The sequence below is a fragment of the Amia ocellicauda genome, chromosome 23, assembly GCF_036373705.1.
Source record: "Amia ocellicauda isolate fAmiCal2 chromosome 23, fAmiCal2.hap1, whole genome shotgun sequence".
Classification (NCBI taxonomy): domain Eukaryota; kingdom Metazoa; phylum Chordata; class Actinopteri; order Amiiformes; family Amiidae; genus Amia; species Amia ocellicauda.
The window spans coordinates 8,772,406-8,790,449 of record NC_089872.1 but is presented as its reverse complement, the minus strand read 5'-3'; the positions used below and the strand labels follow the sequence as shown (position 1 = coordinate 8,790,449).

The 18,044-nt window shown below is 39.8% G+C and overlaps 1 protein-coding gene across 5 annotated transcripts in view; it reads left to right on the top strand.

Moving 5' to 3' along the window:
• Positions 1-18,044, top strand: part of fam120b (family with sequence similarity 120 member B) — a 36,377-nt gene that overhangs the window by 7,873 nt on the left and 10,460 nt on the right. For 2 of the 5 annotated variants that reach the window (XM_066696716.1, XM_066696717.1), the window contains exons 8-12: positions 3,770-3,976; positions 4,479-4,589; positions 6,486-6,608; positions 7,657-7,717; positions 8,765-8,943. In XM_066696716.1, coding sequence (XP_066552813.1) covers positions 3,770-3,976; positions 4,479-4,589; positions 6,486-6,608; positions 7,657-7,717; positions 8,765-8,817 — 555 coding nt within the window. In that variant the 3' untranslated portion in view covers positions 8,818-8,943. Of the gene's footprint in view, positions 1-3,769; positions 3,977-4,478; positions 4,590-6,485; positions 6,609-7,656; positions 7,718-8,764; positions 8,944-18,044 lie in introns of those variants that run through there. The other 3 variants (XM_066696719.1, XM_066696720.1, XM_066696718.1) reach the window with 3 other exon arrangements.

Here is an 18,044-nt window from a genome sequence, read left to right as displayed (position 1 = left end):
GTCCAAATGCCTGGTGGATTTAAAAAACCTTATATAGTTTCCAGTAGTTTGCCTTGCCAGAAAGAGAGAGAAGCCAAATTGGAAGTGTCCAAGGAATAATGGCATGGCATTCGTGTGCAGTCTGTGTAAAGCTGCCTTTCAAGTGTAAAAGCTTTTTTTTCCTTTTTCTTTAACGCCAGCCTCTGTTTGCAGACCTTCATTGAGCTGTGTGCATTAGACTGGAATAGAGATCGCAGGCACACTTTTCTTAGCGCTGGTGTTGACAGGAAAGCTGGAAAGACAATAGCGCACTGTGTGCGGGTTGTCGTCGCTAATCATTACCCCACTCGTTCCACCTGGAGCGCCGGGGTCTGCTGGGGTGTGAGTGGATTCATTCCCAGCATTCCTCAGTGCTCGGTGCCCTTGGCCTGCCCAGAGACCAGGTTGTTGATGCCATTGCACAACAACCACTCTCAACTGTGCACTCAACATGTCATATTAGATCCATATCCATCAACTTTTCTTTCTTATGTGCCCTGAAGTGATTGCATCAAATTCTGGACCAATTTCTCACGTCGACAATAGCGAAAGCACATGCCCTTGACCACTTAGAGGCAATTCTCTTCTTCACTGGAGATGCATCCCCACACTCTGATGTGTATAAATGACTGAGATTTCGCAGGCTCGTTCAGATTTGGAAATTAGCCTAATTCCATCATTTTGTACCCCACTGTACTCTCTGCAAACTCCACTGAAAACCAAGCTATGCGTCTGAAAAACGTCTCAAAGTGATTGACAAAATACATTTTTTTACAGAAATATCTGTTTGCATGACGTATAATTACACATGCAAAAAACAACCAGAAACAGAATCAATCTAAAGATGCGGTGGGAGAGCAAACAAATGAGAAATTCAGTCCCAGGAAAGATGTAATTTAAACCACCATTTTTTACACAGGAAAACATTGTCTGGATGCTTTAAAACCCCTCTTTAGTATAGCAGAAACCTCAGCCGTTGTACAGATACAATCTAAAAACTGTTATTTCTTGCAAAAGTAGTTATTGCAAAAGATAATAGTGTATTTTGCCATACTTATATAAAAAAATCTAGATTGTTTTTGGGTGAATTGAAATGTTCTACTTATAGGGGTTTAATTGCAGTTTTTAACCTGAAAAGGAGCTTGATTTTGGGCTCCATTTCAGTGTACCAATTGAGACCACAAGCCTATTTCAACTTCAGTTTACCAGCAGCTTAATTTGGGCCCATTCTGTAGTCCTATTTTAAACCCTGCAGCATGAGGTTTTACTGTGGTTTTCCTATCCTTGAAGTGATAGCATTCCCAAAAAGCAAAGAAATTCACTGATATCTGAGCAAATTAAAACCTTATGTAAGATGATTATGAGCTAGTCTTTTGATGTATTGTTTTATAATCATTTCCCATTTCTTTAAGTACTTTGGGTTTTTTTTTTGTCCGTGTTTGTTTTTTAGGCCTCGCGTCTTGATCGTTTTCTTTTTGATTAAGCAGTTGTGAGCTGAAGAATTGCAGAAGTAGATTGACAGCTGAATTTGTATGAACTTCCACTTCTTTCAGAGCCTTTAACAGCTCTTGTAAAATATGAATGAGGTTAGTGCTTAGTGGTCCATGCTTTTGCTTTTGGCAAGCCAGCAATATACCCGAACACTGTAGCGCTGAAATGAACAAGTCTGCCGTCAGTTTCCTGTACAATTCAATACTTAGAAATATAATTGATAGATTCTCAAAATACTTAGGGTACTTCTTTTGTAGACAAGATTTATGCATTGGCACTAAAACATTGTTCCAATATTTCTAAAAGCAGATATCTCACACATCCCCACCCCTTTCCAGAATGGATTTAAGCATTTTTACATTTTCAAACACAGAAATTGCCCTCATTGTGGGCGATGGTGGTATTTTGGGGGGTTAGGCTAGGTTATCTCAATCCAGGAGACGGCCGTCGTTGTGAAACGGTAAATGAAACCTTCAAAGAGATCCTTGTGGGGGAGATTGGAGGTCTGCGGGAGGTATTGACTGTCAGACAGGTAAGGGATTTGGTAGTTTGCTCAGCAAGGCGATAGTCTTTAGCCCATAAGTCTCATGTGTGCACAGCGGCAGGTGTCAGTTGAGTGAGGAGGTGGAATCCGAGGTGGGGAGGGGGAAGGGGGAAGGGGGCAGCCTGCCGGGGACAAGACGAAAGTGCGTTACAAGCACCTGCCCTTCATCTGCTCCTGGGACACAGACACCTGTCGCGGGGGCTATTGTTGCTCCTGAGCAGGAATGCTACTGTTACATCTGTCTGAAATCTCAGAAGGGGAGGGCTGGGGAGAGCCAGCGAGACAGATGGTGCCGAGCTTTTAAAAGTAGCTTTTTCTGAGACTCACTGATGTTGTTTTTTTTTTTAGTCTTCCCTTAGGCAGTTTGCAGACCATAAGGGAATGCCTTCCCAATCTGTGGCTGCAAATGCCAGTGCATACGGATGCGTTCAGCGGTACCTGTTGTTCTTGGTGTCGGTTTTCTAACAGGAAAACTGGAATGATCAATGGCTGTCCCTATCTCAACCTGCCCACTTTTATGTACTGAATTTTCTTTATGAAAGGAAAATCCACATTTTTGCTTAGTTTCTTTAGGCAGCGTTACCGATGTTTTGTGTGACAGTTCTTGAGTTCGCCCTAAAAAATGTGCATTTTCCAAGCAAAGGTGTGTTTCCTTCCAACTGACTAAAATTATTAAAATTGACATAATTTCCTTCAAAACCACTGAGTCGCATTTCATAGGACTTATTCGACAAGGCATTAGTAATCATTAAAACCCATTTCCACTGGCATTTGTTGCATAACCGACCATATCGATGTATGAAAAATCCACCTAAAATTCACATTTAATTTTTTGGTCGATGTTTACGAAATTCAGTGGACTTTTGCGGTTTCCATCAAGCCTGTCGTAACGTTTTTTTTTTTTTTTTTTACTTGTTTCCAAGCAGAGAAAAAAGGGGAAAACTTCAGAAATTGTGCTAGTTGAGGAATGTGGATTTGCGCTATAGGCCAAATAAAGAAAGGTTAGAATAAAAGAGACAGATGTCATGGGTAAGTTTGGCTAGAGCAGTGGTTCCCAACCCTGGTAGTGGAGGACCCCCTACCCTGCTTGTTTTTGTTCCAGCTGAGATCTCAATTACTTAATTAAATGTTTAATTTATCGAATCAGTTCCTAAATCAGAGCCTTTTAATTATTTTAAACAGTAGGGATTTTACGTTAAGTATAAAAGTGTATAAGCTACATATTATCTTTTTAAAGAACACAAAAAAAAAAAAATCTAATGTAAGCAAAGTATTACTTCAATTAAAAGTTCAATTAAGTGTGTGTGCACTTTTTGTTGCTTTGTTTGTTTTGTCGTAGCTGTACGGCGCTTAAGCAGGTGGCTAGCAGATCTTTCAGCAGGTGAGCAGCACTGGGCTGTGTATTACCCCAGATAATCTGTGCTCTTATCACCTCCTTCCTGACAGCCCAGGTGCAAACATCTGCCTCTCTGCTACACTTGGCTTCACTCAAGCACATTTTTGTTTCTCGCACTGGCGGTTGTGCTGCAGGTGTGCTCACCTCACCGGTATGCTGCAGGACACAGCGTGCCAGTTCAATCTGGTTGAGCACACTTTTCAGATTACAGGTGCCACATTAAAAGCAGAGTAATGTCGAATCTGCAGACCTCACCTGGATAACACATCCTACACCCTAAGGTCGGCACCTTACTTGACATCAGAGGTGTTGTCTTGTAGGTACCTTGGGTGGACGCCAGAGCGGTGCAGCTCGGCTCTCTGTTTGTGCGCGGACTGGCCACCCTGATCGCAGCCAATAGCGCCTGTGGATTGCCTTTAGACATGGACAGTCTGATGCCCTGGAAAATGTTTGACGGGTTGCTTTTTCACTCCAAGTACCTGCAGTCCCATTCTGGCTACACAGAGGAGCAGCTCCTGGAGGAAAATGTAAGTTAGATCTAGATACTGTGCGAGTTAGTCAGGGCTCACGTTGTTGTGTGACAAAGGATAATAACTATTGCTGCTATCTGTTTGAAGTCCTACACCCTAAAAGTGCCGATTTTGCTCTTTAAAAATAGTCCCATGTTCCATTACAATAAAAAAGTACTGAGTTGTACTTTAAGTAGTTTAACTTCAAACAAAACATTTTATTTAACATTTAAGAAATAGTAATCCAGCGCCAGGCATCTTACCTTCGGGGCAAAAATAGATAACATTAACTCTTTTAAATCACTGCATTGTAGGACTCCCAATCTCCAGTTTTACTGTGCTTTGAGCAAAAATTAATTACGGTAATTAACAACTATGTGGGAATGGCATGCTGCAGTGAACTGGAGAGCCAACCTTCCTAACCCCATTGCCCGTTCATTGACATTAAAGAGTGAATATCCTTTAATGGGGCCTTGCAAAGGCACAAAAATTAGAGTTTGCTGGGTTGTGTTTCCTGCAGGTGGCCCTGCTTCCACACTTCCATCAGCTGAAATCTCTTGTCACCAGCACCTGCAGGAGGAGAGACAAAACTATCCCCAGCTGGCCCAGGGGAGGCCCGTCAGGTGAGGAGGTCTGGGATTAAAAGTTAAAGCTAATAATTAGCTTAGGAAAGTGACTCTGGTGGAGTGAAAACACAGAAAGTCCGAAGGCAATCCTTTGTATTGTATACAGATGTCTGCCAAATGAATACATGTAATACTAATAATCATCATCGTCATCATCATCATAATAATAATAAACTATCAGGCTTGTAATTAGTGGGTGGGTCAAAGTTTTGATTTCATCCACTCTGTGTTCAGTTATATATTTGCATTTCCTTTCCATCCATTTACCAGCAGATATTTTTTTAAACTTTAAAAAATGTTGTGTGGGAATTTCCCTTCCCTGTTGCTGTAACCTTCACCTTTATAAATCAACACAAATACTTTCATTTCACCATTGGTATCTACATCTTTGGCACATTGCAGGTCATTTAGAATAGATTGAAAGCGCCTGGGTTTCTCCCTTCTGAGTAATTGTGTATTCATTTTAAAACCGTGGATCCACGTTGATTGAGGGAAGGAAATCTAATACAAGATCAAGTACAAATCAGTCATTCCAGTAAAGAGAAAGAAAGTGTATTTTACATTAAGGATAGATGCCCCGTGCGGAAGAACAGCAGCAGAAAAGCCTGGTAATAGCTCTACTTCAGACATTCACTGAGTCCAACTGGAAGATAATTTTGGGAGATCCAGGATGCTTTGTCATAACTAGAGTAATTCTGGGTTTCTTTTTTTAGGTTGCCTTCTATATTAAGTAACATAACAAGACAACAAAATTATAATGTGGGGGCTGATACAATCTTTTTTCATCTATACTGGCAACCAGAGTCTTGTGGCTTTTCTTTTCCTTTTCTTTTTTTTTACTCGGATTTAAGGAAAAAAACTCTTTTCTACTTTCAAATTGTATCCATGTGTCTGTTCTGTTACCATTAAGCAACACATGGAGTGCATTTCATCTCGTTTTCAACTCCTAGCCCTTCTGTCTGTCGATTTTCATTTAGGAAAATGTTTATATTTATTATCTTGACAGTTATTATTTTATGCCTTCATTTTTTTTTTTTTTTTTTTTCAAGATCTCCATCGTTTCCTTTTTAAAGACATTTAACTGATATATAAATGTATATATAAAATAAAGATTGATAGGTTACTGTATAATATTGCACAGACAGGAAGAGGAATTATATAATTTTTTTAATTCACAAAGTAAATTCCTTAAACATGTCTAGGGTGTAAAGTTTGCTCATTAAGAACGTTTACTCATCTATACTGTTACTGTTTTAACCATTTATTGATCCGTTATGTATCTATCATATCTTTAATATCTTCCTTACGTTGACTTGATTTAAAACAATGAGGGAATTGTCCGTTTTTTTCCATGTTGGAATAAGTTTCAAAATAATTTCATTTAATTAGGGTGGGGAAAAAGAAGGACCTGAAAAATTGTTCATGAGGTTTTTGCATCATTTCAGTGATTTAAAATGGAAGAATAATGAAAAATTGAAATTGATAAATCATGAGAAAAAAATAAACACCACGTGCAGTGGAAAACAAATTCCCAAAATGTGCACTTTGAAGTCTATTTGAATATCTACACCAACCCCATTCCTTCCAAGTTTCCTGCCTAGTCCACATTTGTGTGGAGTGACAAGATGCATGCAGCTTAACAACGCAGAAGAATCTCCACAGTAGGGCACAGTAGACGCTTAAAAAATAAAAAAAGGTATGTCTTTAATTTGGCTCCAGACGCAAACCCGTAATCAGCCCAGTGAATTCTGCGGGGAGATGGTGGTGGCGCTCTGGTGCTCACAGAATTGCATGGTTCATGTTTCGAACGATCCTTTATGTTTGCTGCTATACAGTGAATATTTATACTGACAATCCTGAGTGTATAATTAAAACGGCATTAAATTGTTTGCATGTCTCAGCGAAGCCTGTGGGGGGTGGATCCTCCTCCAGAGAAAGAAGACCCCTGTTCTGCGATGACCGAGGACAGCCCCCTCATCTTGGTCCCAGGCACCCGCTTGGAGACCCTAGTGCTTCTCAGCAAGGTAAAATTGAGTGACACAAATTGTGATGCGTCGCCTTTTCTGGGCTGTCAAATGTATGGTTGCACTTCATGAGACCGTAATAACATAATGATTTATGTAATCAAATGTCATGATTTATACCTTTCTGTTGATATACATTTTCAGTTATATTAATTGCATTTGCTGGGGTCAATTTAATTTTTTCATATTTTTTGTCTACAAAATATGTATTAAAGGAAATAGCATTAATAATAATAATAATGTCATACATCCAAGTGGAATATAATGCAATCAATAAACGGAAAAATGACACTTATGACTTTTAAAGCGCACGTTCATGTAAATATGTGCATTTTATACATTGCAAAACTGGAGGCAACAGCTAAAATTGACCTTTTTTTTCGGAACAAGAAAAGCACGATCGAAATGTGTCTTAGGGTTTCCAGAGTATCACTTCATGGTCCAAATAAGGATATAATGCCAGACAACGCAAAACTATTTTGGAAAAGTGAAATGTAATAATAGTACTGGCGAGTTCTCACTGGTCCTTTTTTCAGCTGTGGGCAAACAGTGGGCAAGCTGCCCGCTGCACAGAAAAATGTAACTAGATAGGCACTTTGCCCACAGTGTAAAACGGGAGCCAGGATTTCTGTTCATTAACAACGCACGCGATTTGTGTACATTTATTCTGTTATTCACTAGTACTAGTATAGGCAGTGGCCTCCAAAAATAGCATTATACACTTCCTTGCTGATGTCTTCACACAGATCTGATTCTTCTTCTGATTTGGAGACTTCTGAATAATTAATTATCTTAATATCAACAATCACTTAAAAATTGAAAATATCAGGCCTAATTACATATGATCAAAAACAAATATATGGATCCTCCAGACTACCATTTATAAAACACAATCCTTTTCTACAGGCTTTAGTGAAACCAGACACTAAACCCAATCGTAGGGATCTTTTCTCTTGTTTGTTTGTGGCTCTGGTTCCTGGTACAGAGTGGACACAAGACAACAATTCCTTTAAAAAATAATAATCATTTTTCAATTCCCCCCCAACAGAACAAGGACACAGACCCAGATACCGGAATCAGCATAGACAGAGGTATCGCTTGGCTCCACGGTGAGTTCAAAAGCCAATGTTATACTCGTCCCACAATGCACTCTGTCTCCTCGTTCTTCCTTTCAGTAACTGGGCACAACATTTGTGTACAAGCTGTCCTTTGATAAAATTGCAGCTTTATGCTAATTCGGCATCAAATACTGCTTATCTATACTAAAGACTGCAACATTGATGATCCCCTGCAAACAGATTTTAATTGTGTGAGACAACTTCAGCTTACTAATATTTTCCCTAAGTCTCTTGTCATGTGCTTATGAAATGCATATCTCTATCTATCTAACTATCTATGTACTTGCATGTTGTTTATTTGTTTTCATAATCCAATACACTACTTATTTTTAATATATATAGTTCAACATATATGCAAATGTGACTCGGGCCAGACGCCTCTAGGGGTTGCGTCCCTGGAGCACAGATAGGTGCGCCGTGAGGGGAACAGCGCTTTTTCACACGCACTCCTCTGAATACAGGAGGTCAGAGGCTCCCCTGGCCGGACATCTGTCTGGGATGTCACATTAAAATCCTCAACCACAAACGCGACAGACTGAGCCCTTATCCCGCAGGTCCGCCGTCTTTTTTTGTTTCACAATTAGGGTCTGCTGAGAACATACAAACGTTGATCCACACGGTATCTAGAGCACTCCCGTTCAGACGCCTCATAAATACTAATTTGACTGCTACTGTAACGTCATAAACAGAAGCCCCTTTTTTTTTTTTTTTTTTTTTTTTTGCGGTGTCTGGGCTTTTGTTGTCAGTAGAGTGTGTGTGTGAATATCCCGCTTTTCTCCCAATGCAAACCTATCTCCTCTGCTGACATCCTTTAATCCTTTTCCTTGTGTCTTTGGAGAATTTTTTTCTTCCACATTTTGACAAGTACGGGCCTAAAGTATGTCTTAATGAACTAACGCATGGTTCTTTTTCTGTGTTAAAGTACTGTTGCGCACCGTCTGTGTCATAAACTTGTACCTGACAAATTATGCAGAATAATCATACATTTTTGTTTATGTTAGTTACTTCACTTCTTTTTTTTGTTTATCTGTTTTGTAGCTGGCCCCAGTATCCACACTCGCGACCTGACCATCCTTGAAAAACACCTCTGAGATTTAAGAAAGACTTGGATTTAAAGGGGGAAGTAATACAAGAATTGGAAATGAATTGGCTCATTTATAATTCTGCATTTTTCAAATACATTTAATAAAAAAAGGCTGTTTATTCTGAAATCAAAACACTTTCTTCTTTTTTTAAGTATGATGGAGAGCCCATGTAGAGACATTAATTATTTTTTCAAATATTAAGTGTCATCTCCTACACACTGCCCTAATTACCCTAGAATGAAGTTGTCTGTAGAAAAAAAACAGATATGAAAAACAGATGTTTGGGTCATGAAAACATCCTCTTTCACCTCAGTTGATTTATGACAGGATATGATCAAATATTACAGCAATCTTAATTATGTTGGATATTGAGGAAGACCTCCAGCACGCTGTTTTAAAGCAGTCGAATATGAGCGTTGCTTTGAAAAGGGACAAAATAAGAAGGTGGTTGCAAATTCCTTTCAAACTGTTTATATTAAATGCAATATTGATCCACTTTAAAAGTATTAATGGAGTGCTTTGGTCACAAGTCAGGCTTTAAAAAAGTGATTTACTATCTTGTCCCTTTTAAAAATCACGCTGTACATTCCCTCATCATTTCCTGACCCTTCTCTTGACTAAATTAGAACAGAGGCCAAGAAATAAATCACTGGTCTGGTATTTTCTCCTCTCGTGTCTGACACACATGTATAAATTATATAGTTATAGGTATAAATTATCCATCGGCTTACAGACATGCATTTATATGAAAATATAGGTACAAATTAAAAGTCGGGCGCTTTTCAAGTTTATTTCTCCTCACTGAAAGACTTCATATTAAATATCACTGAACTCTCCCTTTGAACCATCTTCCTTTCCACTGTCCCTGCATGAAAATCATGTATTACAAACCACTGACACTCAGGGTCAATCCTCACGCACTGTGCGTCTCCGCCACCCACCCCCTGCCCATTCAGAAGCTGTGAAATAGCAATAGCTGCCAGTGTGAAAATTCGCAGTCGGCAGCCGGCAGCCGGGAGTGAAATATCCTGCTTTGGCTGCAATAGGGCAGGATTTCTACCAGTTATATGCAAAGGAAATCTGGAATTGAATAGAGCTCTAAAGCTTGAAATCAGCTTTGAAGAAGGAAATAAAGGAACATTTTTATTACTGGCTTTGTAGTGGAATACTTTTTACTATTGTGTACTGGATGATAGACCATGTTTTGATCTCCACACATGAAACAATCATACTGCATTGTGTTTTACAAACCTATATAATGTGAGTTTTTAATACACACACACACATTTTTACCATTTAATGTTTGAGACACAAAAAGTGATGGAATACAATGCTATTATTAAAAATTACAACTATACTTTGCAGTCGTTCTTAATTGTGCAAGTTTTACAAGAACCATAATACAATACAACCGATTTATAATAATGTATGTATAGAATGCGTAGAATAACACTGGATTATAATAAATGAAATGTGAACGCAAAAACAAGAACAGCATGTAACTTAAACCCAATACAGAGATAAAAATGTGTACAACTGGAAGATCTACAGTGAAGCAAAACAACACGCGTAGAATGACTTCTTACTTTTTAATTGTAATTTGTCTTCGGTAATGGACCGTGTGAAGTAGAACTGAGATGCACAGTTGGGTTTAGGGGTTTGCAAATACTTCAGGGCTGGTCAGATCAATAGTCCGGGTCTGTTAGCAACCTCACCAGTGGTGCAGTTTTTAACTAACTTAAAACATTGTGATGAAAATGTACCATGGGGGCTCCCCAGTCGCAGGCTGCTCGACTAGGAGAACACCTGCCTCTTGCCTGGCGGAGAGTGTGAAGTTCACTGAAGCCCACCGCTCAATTGCTTGGACTCCGCAGGCCACTTTTTACATAACCAGCTGTTAGGCAGCCTGTTGACCAGAGAGAAGAAAAAGTTGATTCATTAGGGAAATTGAATTAAAACGCATCGTCCGACAGTGATGTCTCAGTTTAGCGGTTTCTCCTTCCCCGTTCTTTGTTTGCCTTCGAAAGCGGCGGACAAAGTGCGAGAGGTGACCACAAATTAATTAAATGTCGTTTTATAATGTGGGTTTGTTGCTTTGTTTCAGTTTTTTGGTGCGGTCGAGTGCCAACCCTAGAGAAAACGAAAACAACGCCACCAACAAAAAAAAACAACAACAGGGATGACTTTTGCGAAGAGCGTGCCAAACCCATGCTTTAATGGATATTCAGTAAACGAAGTAATTAGTCCCAGATGACTTCTTATCTTTCAGCCCCTTGCGGTTTGGCCGGAATCCAATTACACAGAAGTCACATTGTTATCTGTTTTGACTTGCAGAAGTGTTGGATTGAAACTTACCAACAAGGGATGAGCTTTAGAATTTCAATTAGGCAGGCTGTAATTGAAGAAAACCTATGATGAAAATTCTCTGTAGAACAAATCACAGAGATTAATAGGGTGGGGGGTACTTGGGGGGAGGTTGTAGACTACTCCCTTTGAAAGCTGTTGCCAGTCTGCAGTTAGGCTGTCCATATGGTCTCAGACTCGCTGGGTTTGGGATGGGCTATTTACCTCATGATGGCAGTGCGTTCGGAAACCTGTGTTTGTGAATCACTGAAAGATTATTTCCCTCCCAGGATATTCGGGGGGGGATATGTTCGATATCAACTCAAGGAGCTGTTTATGATCGCTGTAAAATGCTCTGTGTCTCCCTGCTCTTCCCTCATGTCAAATGTGGTGCAACTTAATTCCCTGGCGATTTCATAGGCTACAATAACCAAGATGGTCTGTGGTCAGGCTAAAACAACTTGGGCCTTTTTGCATCAGAGCAGACGAGAGACTAGGACCAGTGGGCAGATTCAGAAAGGATGCAACATTTGTGTAAAGGATGCAGGTTGAGCCCACTGAGCATAAATGGCCTACTAACAACAGGATGTGAATGGCACAGCGAATGGCTCTTGGGTTCATTAGCAACACTTCTGACAGTCTCATAAACAACAACATGAATGAGTTCTCCGTCAGTTTAACAGTAATTACCAAGTCTTTCATCTGTTAAAGTGTGTGTGTGTTACATACTAGTAAGTTCAGATCAATGATCCGCTCCCTTTTTCAAATAAGTTATAATCAGACATTATTTTCATTAAGGTACTCGATTAACTGATCCAACGAGTTGCCCTCGTCTCGGAGATTAGTTTGTTTGGCCGATTTTACAGGATCTTCGGCAGCGATCTCGGTCCAGGTCTGAATAGGTTCTGTGCACAAAAAGGATGTAAAGGCAAGTTGTTATTTATCTTGGTTTTGGTCCGTAGGGAAATCCTCTGAACTGTGGGCTACGCCTTGGGCTCGTACTACCCTGAGACGTTAAAAAAATAAAAATATCTGAATATATAAAAAATAAAATAAAACATCAACAACAACACATCCTCCCAACATTAAATTTCGAAGCTATCCATTATGCATTTAATTATGGTGAAGTTTCATGTGTACTAATGGTAAATATAGCAGCAGCCTTGAGGCACAGTGGTTAGCATAAGTGCCTAGAACCCAGAAATGGTGTGGAGGCTGGTAACGTTCCCCCAAAGGGAGGTGGGGTCCCCTGTGTTGAAAGGAGTCGTGAAGGGGTGGCGTGGTTGTCTCTTCTAACAGTGGGTAGTGGTCTTTGTCAGAAGGGGGATTCACCACAAGAACTCGAATCCGTCGCTTTCTCATCTCAGTTTCCTCTGTGGAGTGGGGTGGGTGGGGCCTACAGGCCCAGTGGAGCCTATGGTTACTCTGCATTCCCTCTGGTAATCCCAGAGACCAGCTTTCTGAAATTAAAGTGCTGTGTTTAAGAGAGCTGCTGGTCTGAGTATCTGGTTTGTGTTCTGTCGGTGGCTCCATGGATGTGGGCTCCAGCTGGGGGCTGGGCGCAGACACTGGCTGTACAGTCAGATGTTGCAAAGCGGTCGGGCTGTTTGTTATGATGTTGCCTTTATGTAGTCCGCATGCGAGGCAGGTGAAATCTCCCTGGAAGACTAGTGTTTATTGACACGGCACGGAAGGGTGTTTGTGTTTTTTTTTACCTTGGCAATTGATGTTTTGCTACAACACCACATTTAATTATGATTTTATAAGGGGGAGGGCTTTTGAAATAAATTCTCTGGTATTTTTCACTTTTCATTATTATGATGATGTTAGTGAAAATGATATTTCAATTTTGGCGTACCAGTTGTTAAAAAAAAAAAATATATTCCTTTCGATTGTATGCTGAATGCTGATAATATGTTACATTATTATTATGCATTGTATATATTATATCACATGACTATGTAGTGGCTCAAGAGAGTTAGAGATCATTAACAGGAAATCCTTAGAAATTATCGTATTCCACTGGAAATCACAGACAAATGTGAATGACTTCTGAATTATTGTTTAGTTTGTTTGATTGTTTCGTCCTTGTATCTCCATAGCTAACTAGTCTGTGTAAAGACTTGTATCCCATCCACAGATAATCTGTCTGGCTCCAATACTTCATTTGAAAGCTATGTGTTAACCTTAAAGATAGTATATCCTATTTTTGTCAGATGTGCCCGTGAATCGGAATTTCTGTGGAATGCATACTTTGGTGACGGAAAAATCTGAACATACAAATTAACCAATCAACAACCGAGGGAAAGGAAAGCATTGTTTGTTTCAACTCCACATCTGCTATACTGTTAAAATGTTTTTGTACATGTTGATTAAACAAAATTACTAAGACAAGATATTTTAAGAGCACTAAACATTACCAGTCACATGTCCATATACTTCTGGCCACTTTACTTAAGTTAATGTCTTCCCCTTTGTCAGCAGATTATAAATCATATTCTGATTTTAAAAAAGGAGATCAAAATAATGATTGCTACATTCCAAAGAGTAAAACAAAAGGAGAGTTACCAGATGGAATAAACAAGAAAAGAACAAACACAGCCATTATTCTCATTGCTGCGACTGGGATACTTAATTAGATGGTTAGTTGATTTGCGTTTGTAAATCTGACATCACAAATCGTAAAATGGTTGCATCAGGACCGAAAGCTCTAAATCTCAATGAACAATAGGAAGCATGCCATCAGTCTACTATAAATAAGCCTTAAATGGTTTGTTTCCAAAAAGTGCTTCCACATTTGTGCTTGCTATAATTGTGGAGAAACCATATACAGAGTGCATCCGAGTTAAAGCCAAGGCAAAACACACACACACACGATTCCAATCCAATCCACAAAGCATCTTTATGCCTCTGATTGACTGCTTGTTGCTGCTGTACAGATGGGACGTTTGGAACACTTCTTCCACAATTTATTTTTTTAATCCCTCCACAATTAGTTAATGCTAAAAAAATAAAAAAAGAATTTGACCAGAGATTAGAAAGATTCTTCACATTGAATTACATATAAAATATGCAAAATGGCCTCTCTCTTTTACTTAGTTGTCACACGAAATTCTGGGAATCGATTTTCTCCCTGCCCATTTGGAAGGTTTTAATTAATTTAGTTAATTCTTAATCTATTTGACAGTGTTTTACGTACAGTCCAGGAGTATAGAAGACCACTTCATCAATCTTTCTCACTCTCTTCTTTTCATCAACATCTGGTTACTCTTTACTATACAGTCAACACATGGGTTACTCAGCATTAAAAAATAAAAATACTAATCAGAACCTAGACTTGAACTTGAAAGTGGGATGGTCTGCATACGATCTTATAGAAAAAAACAAGTGTCATTGCTGCGTAAATGGATTTCAGTATTTTTAGCTTTCTAAACAGCACAACCAGTGGCTGCATTTAAATATCTTCACATCGTACACCGGTTTTGAGTTTGGTTTCATATCTTGTGTTGCTCATGCACATTGTAGAGGTTGATTTTAGTTATTTTGAAGTGTATCCCTTTGGGGAAGATATTCCCAGTCAGTCTAGGGTTGTGGCTCTGTTTCCAAGCGTCACTTCCTCTCTGGCTCCGACCAGCAGACCGCGTCTTTCCTCTCGGTGGACGTGATGTCATCGAGCCTAGATGCGCCATAGACGCTCATTGTAAAACGCTGCTCCGGCAAAGCAGACGCATTTGCATATGTATAAACCATTCAGGAGCTCCACAACAGGGGAACGTGCACAAGCCACACGTGACAGGGAAGCAAACGCTGCCTTGGCCTGGTCAGGCATAGGGTGTGAACCTAAACTGGCATGTGTGGGCTCCCCTCAACTAATCCCTGCAAACGCTTCCCAGTAAATCCTCTTTCTGGTACTCTCTCACAGACTGGGCCGTAGTGTGGCAGACCAGGAGAGCGAACGGGTGCAAGTGTGTTCATTGGATATTAACCCCCGCAGGCATTTTACCACTGTTTGGCTCCCATGTGTGCAGCTGTCCTTTTCAAGTAAACATGAGATCATCAAAGACATATCTTTGCATATATGTCCTGCTACATAAAACATGCTCAGTTTCTTAATCTTTGTTTTAAGTGAATGCCAAAATTTGCATTTTTTTTTTTTCTTCAATAAATCTGTCACTGACAATGGTCTGCATACGTAGTTATAATTTCGTTTTTGCTTAAAGGTGGTCAAAGTTAAAGAAGGTGAAAATGTAATTCACCTCAAACAAACAAACGAACAAGAAAATGGATGCCTTAGCTGTCTTCTAATTGGCTTGACAAAGGCTGAGGAACATGAAATAAAAGACAATGTGAAACTTGTTCTAGCTTTAATATTATCATCCCTTCTGAAGTGACGCACACCAGCCGAACCACAACAGACGCACAGCAACAAAAACCCGCCGCGTTTCGGGGGCAATCAATCACAAGGGTTCCTTCCCTCGTCCCGATGTACAAAAAAAATACCACCACTCCCGGCAGTTTGGTTAAGTTAAATCCTAAGAGAAATGCGCCGGACTGTTAGTAATCTGGCCTTAAACAGATTTTCTACCGCTATTCAGTTTTTCTGGCTAATCTCCCTTTGTGATATGTAACAATGCAGCACCAAATGAGGAGGAAATGTCAGGTTATGTTTCAGAGCCCGTCTCCTTCCCACCCTCCATCTGTAGTGGGGCTGGTGCTTATTGGAACATATGCTGCCTGTTGCACAGCCACCATCTGTTAGCTGAACTGATGAAGTGTTCCCGTTGCCGGGGCGATGGAGCCATTCACTGAAATGGCCCCACAAACATTTCCTGCTCGAGTTTCATCTTTTTCTCTCGCTCTCTTTTAGTCCATACACGGGAAGGCGGTTTGCTGGTATGAGTTTCCAACATTTAGAAAACGGTTGTCTTTAGGCGAACATACCAATCTCTCTCATCTCTGAGAACTGTGTGGGGGCCGCCTTTCATTTACAAACTACATCTTTCCCTCGGTGTCGCCGGTCCCAGGATGGATTTATTAGCGCCCATTTTGATGCAGAGTTTAAAGTGGTGGAAGGGTGAATGTCAGCCACACCGGTTTTTGTTGTGTTTTTCTTTTCTTGCGTGTTTGTTTCTCTGCTTTTTAAAACCGTCGCGTTCAGTTTGGCAAAGCGGTCTCGCGTTTGTTGCGTTTCTTTTTTGTTTTTTTTTAACAGCCTGTGTCTAAAAATGTCCTTGCTAGTGAGTAATGAAGCCAAAAGACACTGGCTGCAGTCAGGCAATGTGCCAGGGGCTACTATGAGAACGTCCTTTCATAACTCTGCAAGAACACCTCGTTCCTGGGCTGCTGTCTCCCTGCCATTTGTTCGTGGGGCTGCTGCTTGCAAAAACAGTTAATAGATCCTGAATGAAGTTGTGGCTTTGTAATGTTGGGACTAAATTGAGGCCACCAATTTATTTCACTTGGGATCTAAACTACAGTTGAACTCGGACCTCCAGTGTCCACCAGCTTTAACCGCCTATGAATTTGAACACCCTTTGAGTTCTTTTCAAATGACATCTGAGAGAAGCATTTAGTGTGCAATTTATGTATTAACAGGTTGTCAGTACCCATGTTGTATATGGCTGCCACTTTCAAAGACTGCTACCTTACTTTCAGAATTCAAATTGTGATATTTCAAATGTGTTTTATATATATAATATATATGTCAGAAATGTGAGAACCGGTTTCTGGAGGGATTCGTGGATTCTGTTGCAAAGCAAGTTGTCTTAAAAGATTATTTCATTCCAAATGAGGAAAATCACTAATATTTACATGTTAGCGATTACGGAAACATGGTTTTATTCCATCTGGGCAAGTTTTTACTTTGTTTTAATTTAAAAGAACAACTCCACAGAGGTGGTGTGATCTGTATACGTTATTAGAAAAAGCATTGGGACAAAAAATCTAATCAAATAAACTAAAAGTCTTAAAATGCTACAAGAATACTGTTTAATTACTCCCACAGTGCAGCGAAATACATTGGTCCCTGTAGTGTTGTGCTTATTTGTTGGTCTAGTTTATCCCAGAGGTGTTCTATATGTGTTTCATGTCAGGAGGCAGGGCAGTCTAAGGAAGGTTTTCCATTCTTTTTTCAACTATGAAACCTAACTTGTTACCATGTAAATATATTTAAAGGACCCTCACCATAAAACCTTGTAATGGCAAGTGACTTATAATAGGCTGATAGACAGACGTAGACCTGTCTCACAACCTGTACTATATTGTATAGGAAGTTTCAAAAAGTTGTGCTTTTTAATCAGGTATTCACAAAGCTTTTTGGAGGGGCATGTTTTAATAGAGCAGGAAATATTACGCTGATGGCATCTATCCAACAAAGAGCTATGAAATAAAACAAAAATCAACAATAGAGAGTTAATGCACATGAAACGGCGGTAAGAAAGTTCCCATTGCTGGTATCTGTGTTTTTGATAAGGGCACAATATTCGCAGGGCTGCTATTATCAAAGGAAGTGCACACTTTTGTCCACCACTTCCATATCCTCTAGCAGAGGTGGAAAATGCATTTCTCTGTTTCCTAAATGTCAGTTGCTGCTGAGTCATGTTTTTGCCCGCTTTTTCACATGCCAATAAAAAAAAAACCAATCAGCATTTTGATTTTCTTCAGTGCCTTAACTATACTTATACAAACATCTAAGAGAGTTCTCCAACCCCCCCACCCCCCCGTAAAAATGTATCTCTTTCCTTACGTGTCTGATATTTTCAATCATGTGTTGTTCTTTGTTTTGCTTCTGCATTCTACTATTCCTAAAGGACTGACCTTGTTGATTTGTTTGTGTAAAGGACCGTGTGAGAACATCTCTGCTTCCTGGTCCTCTACAGTTCAGACACTGT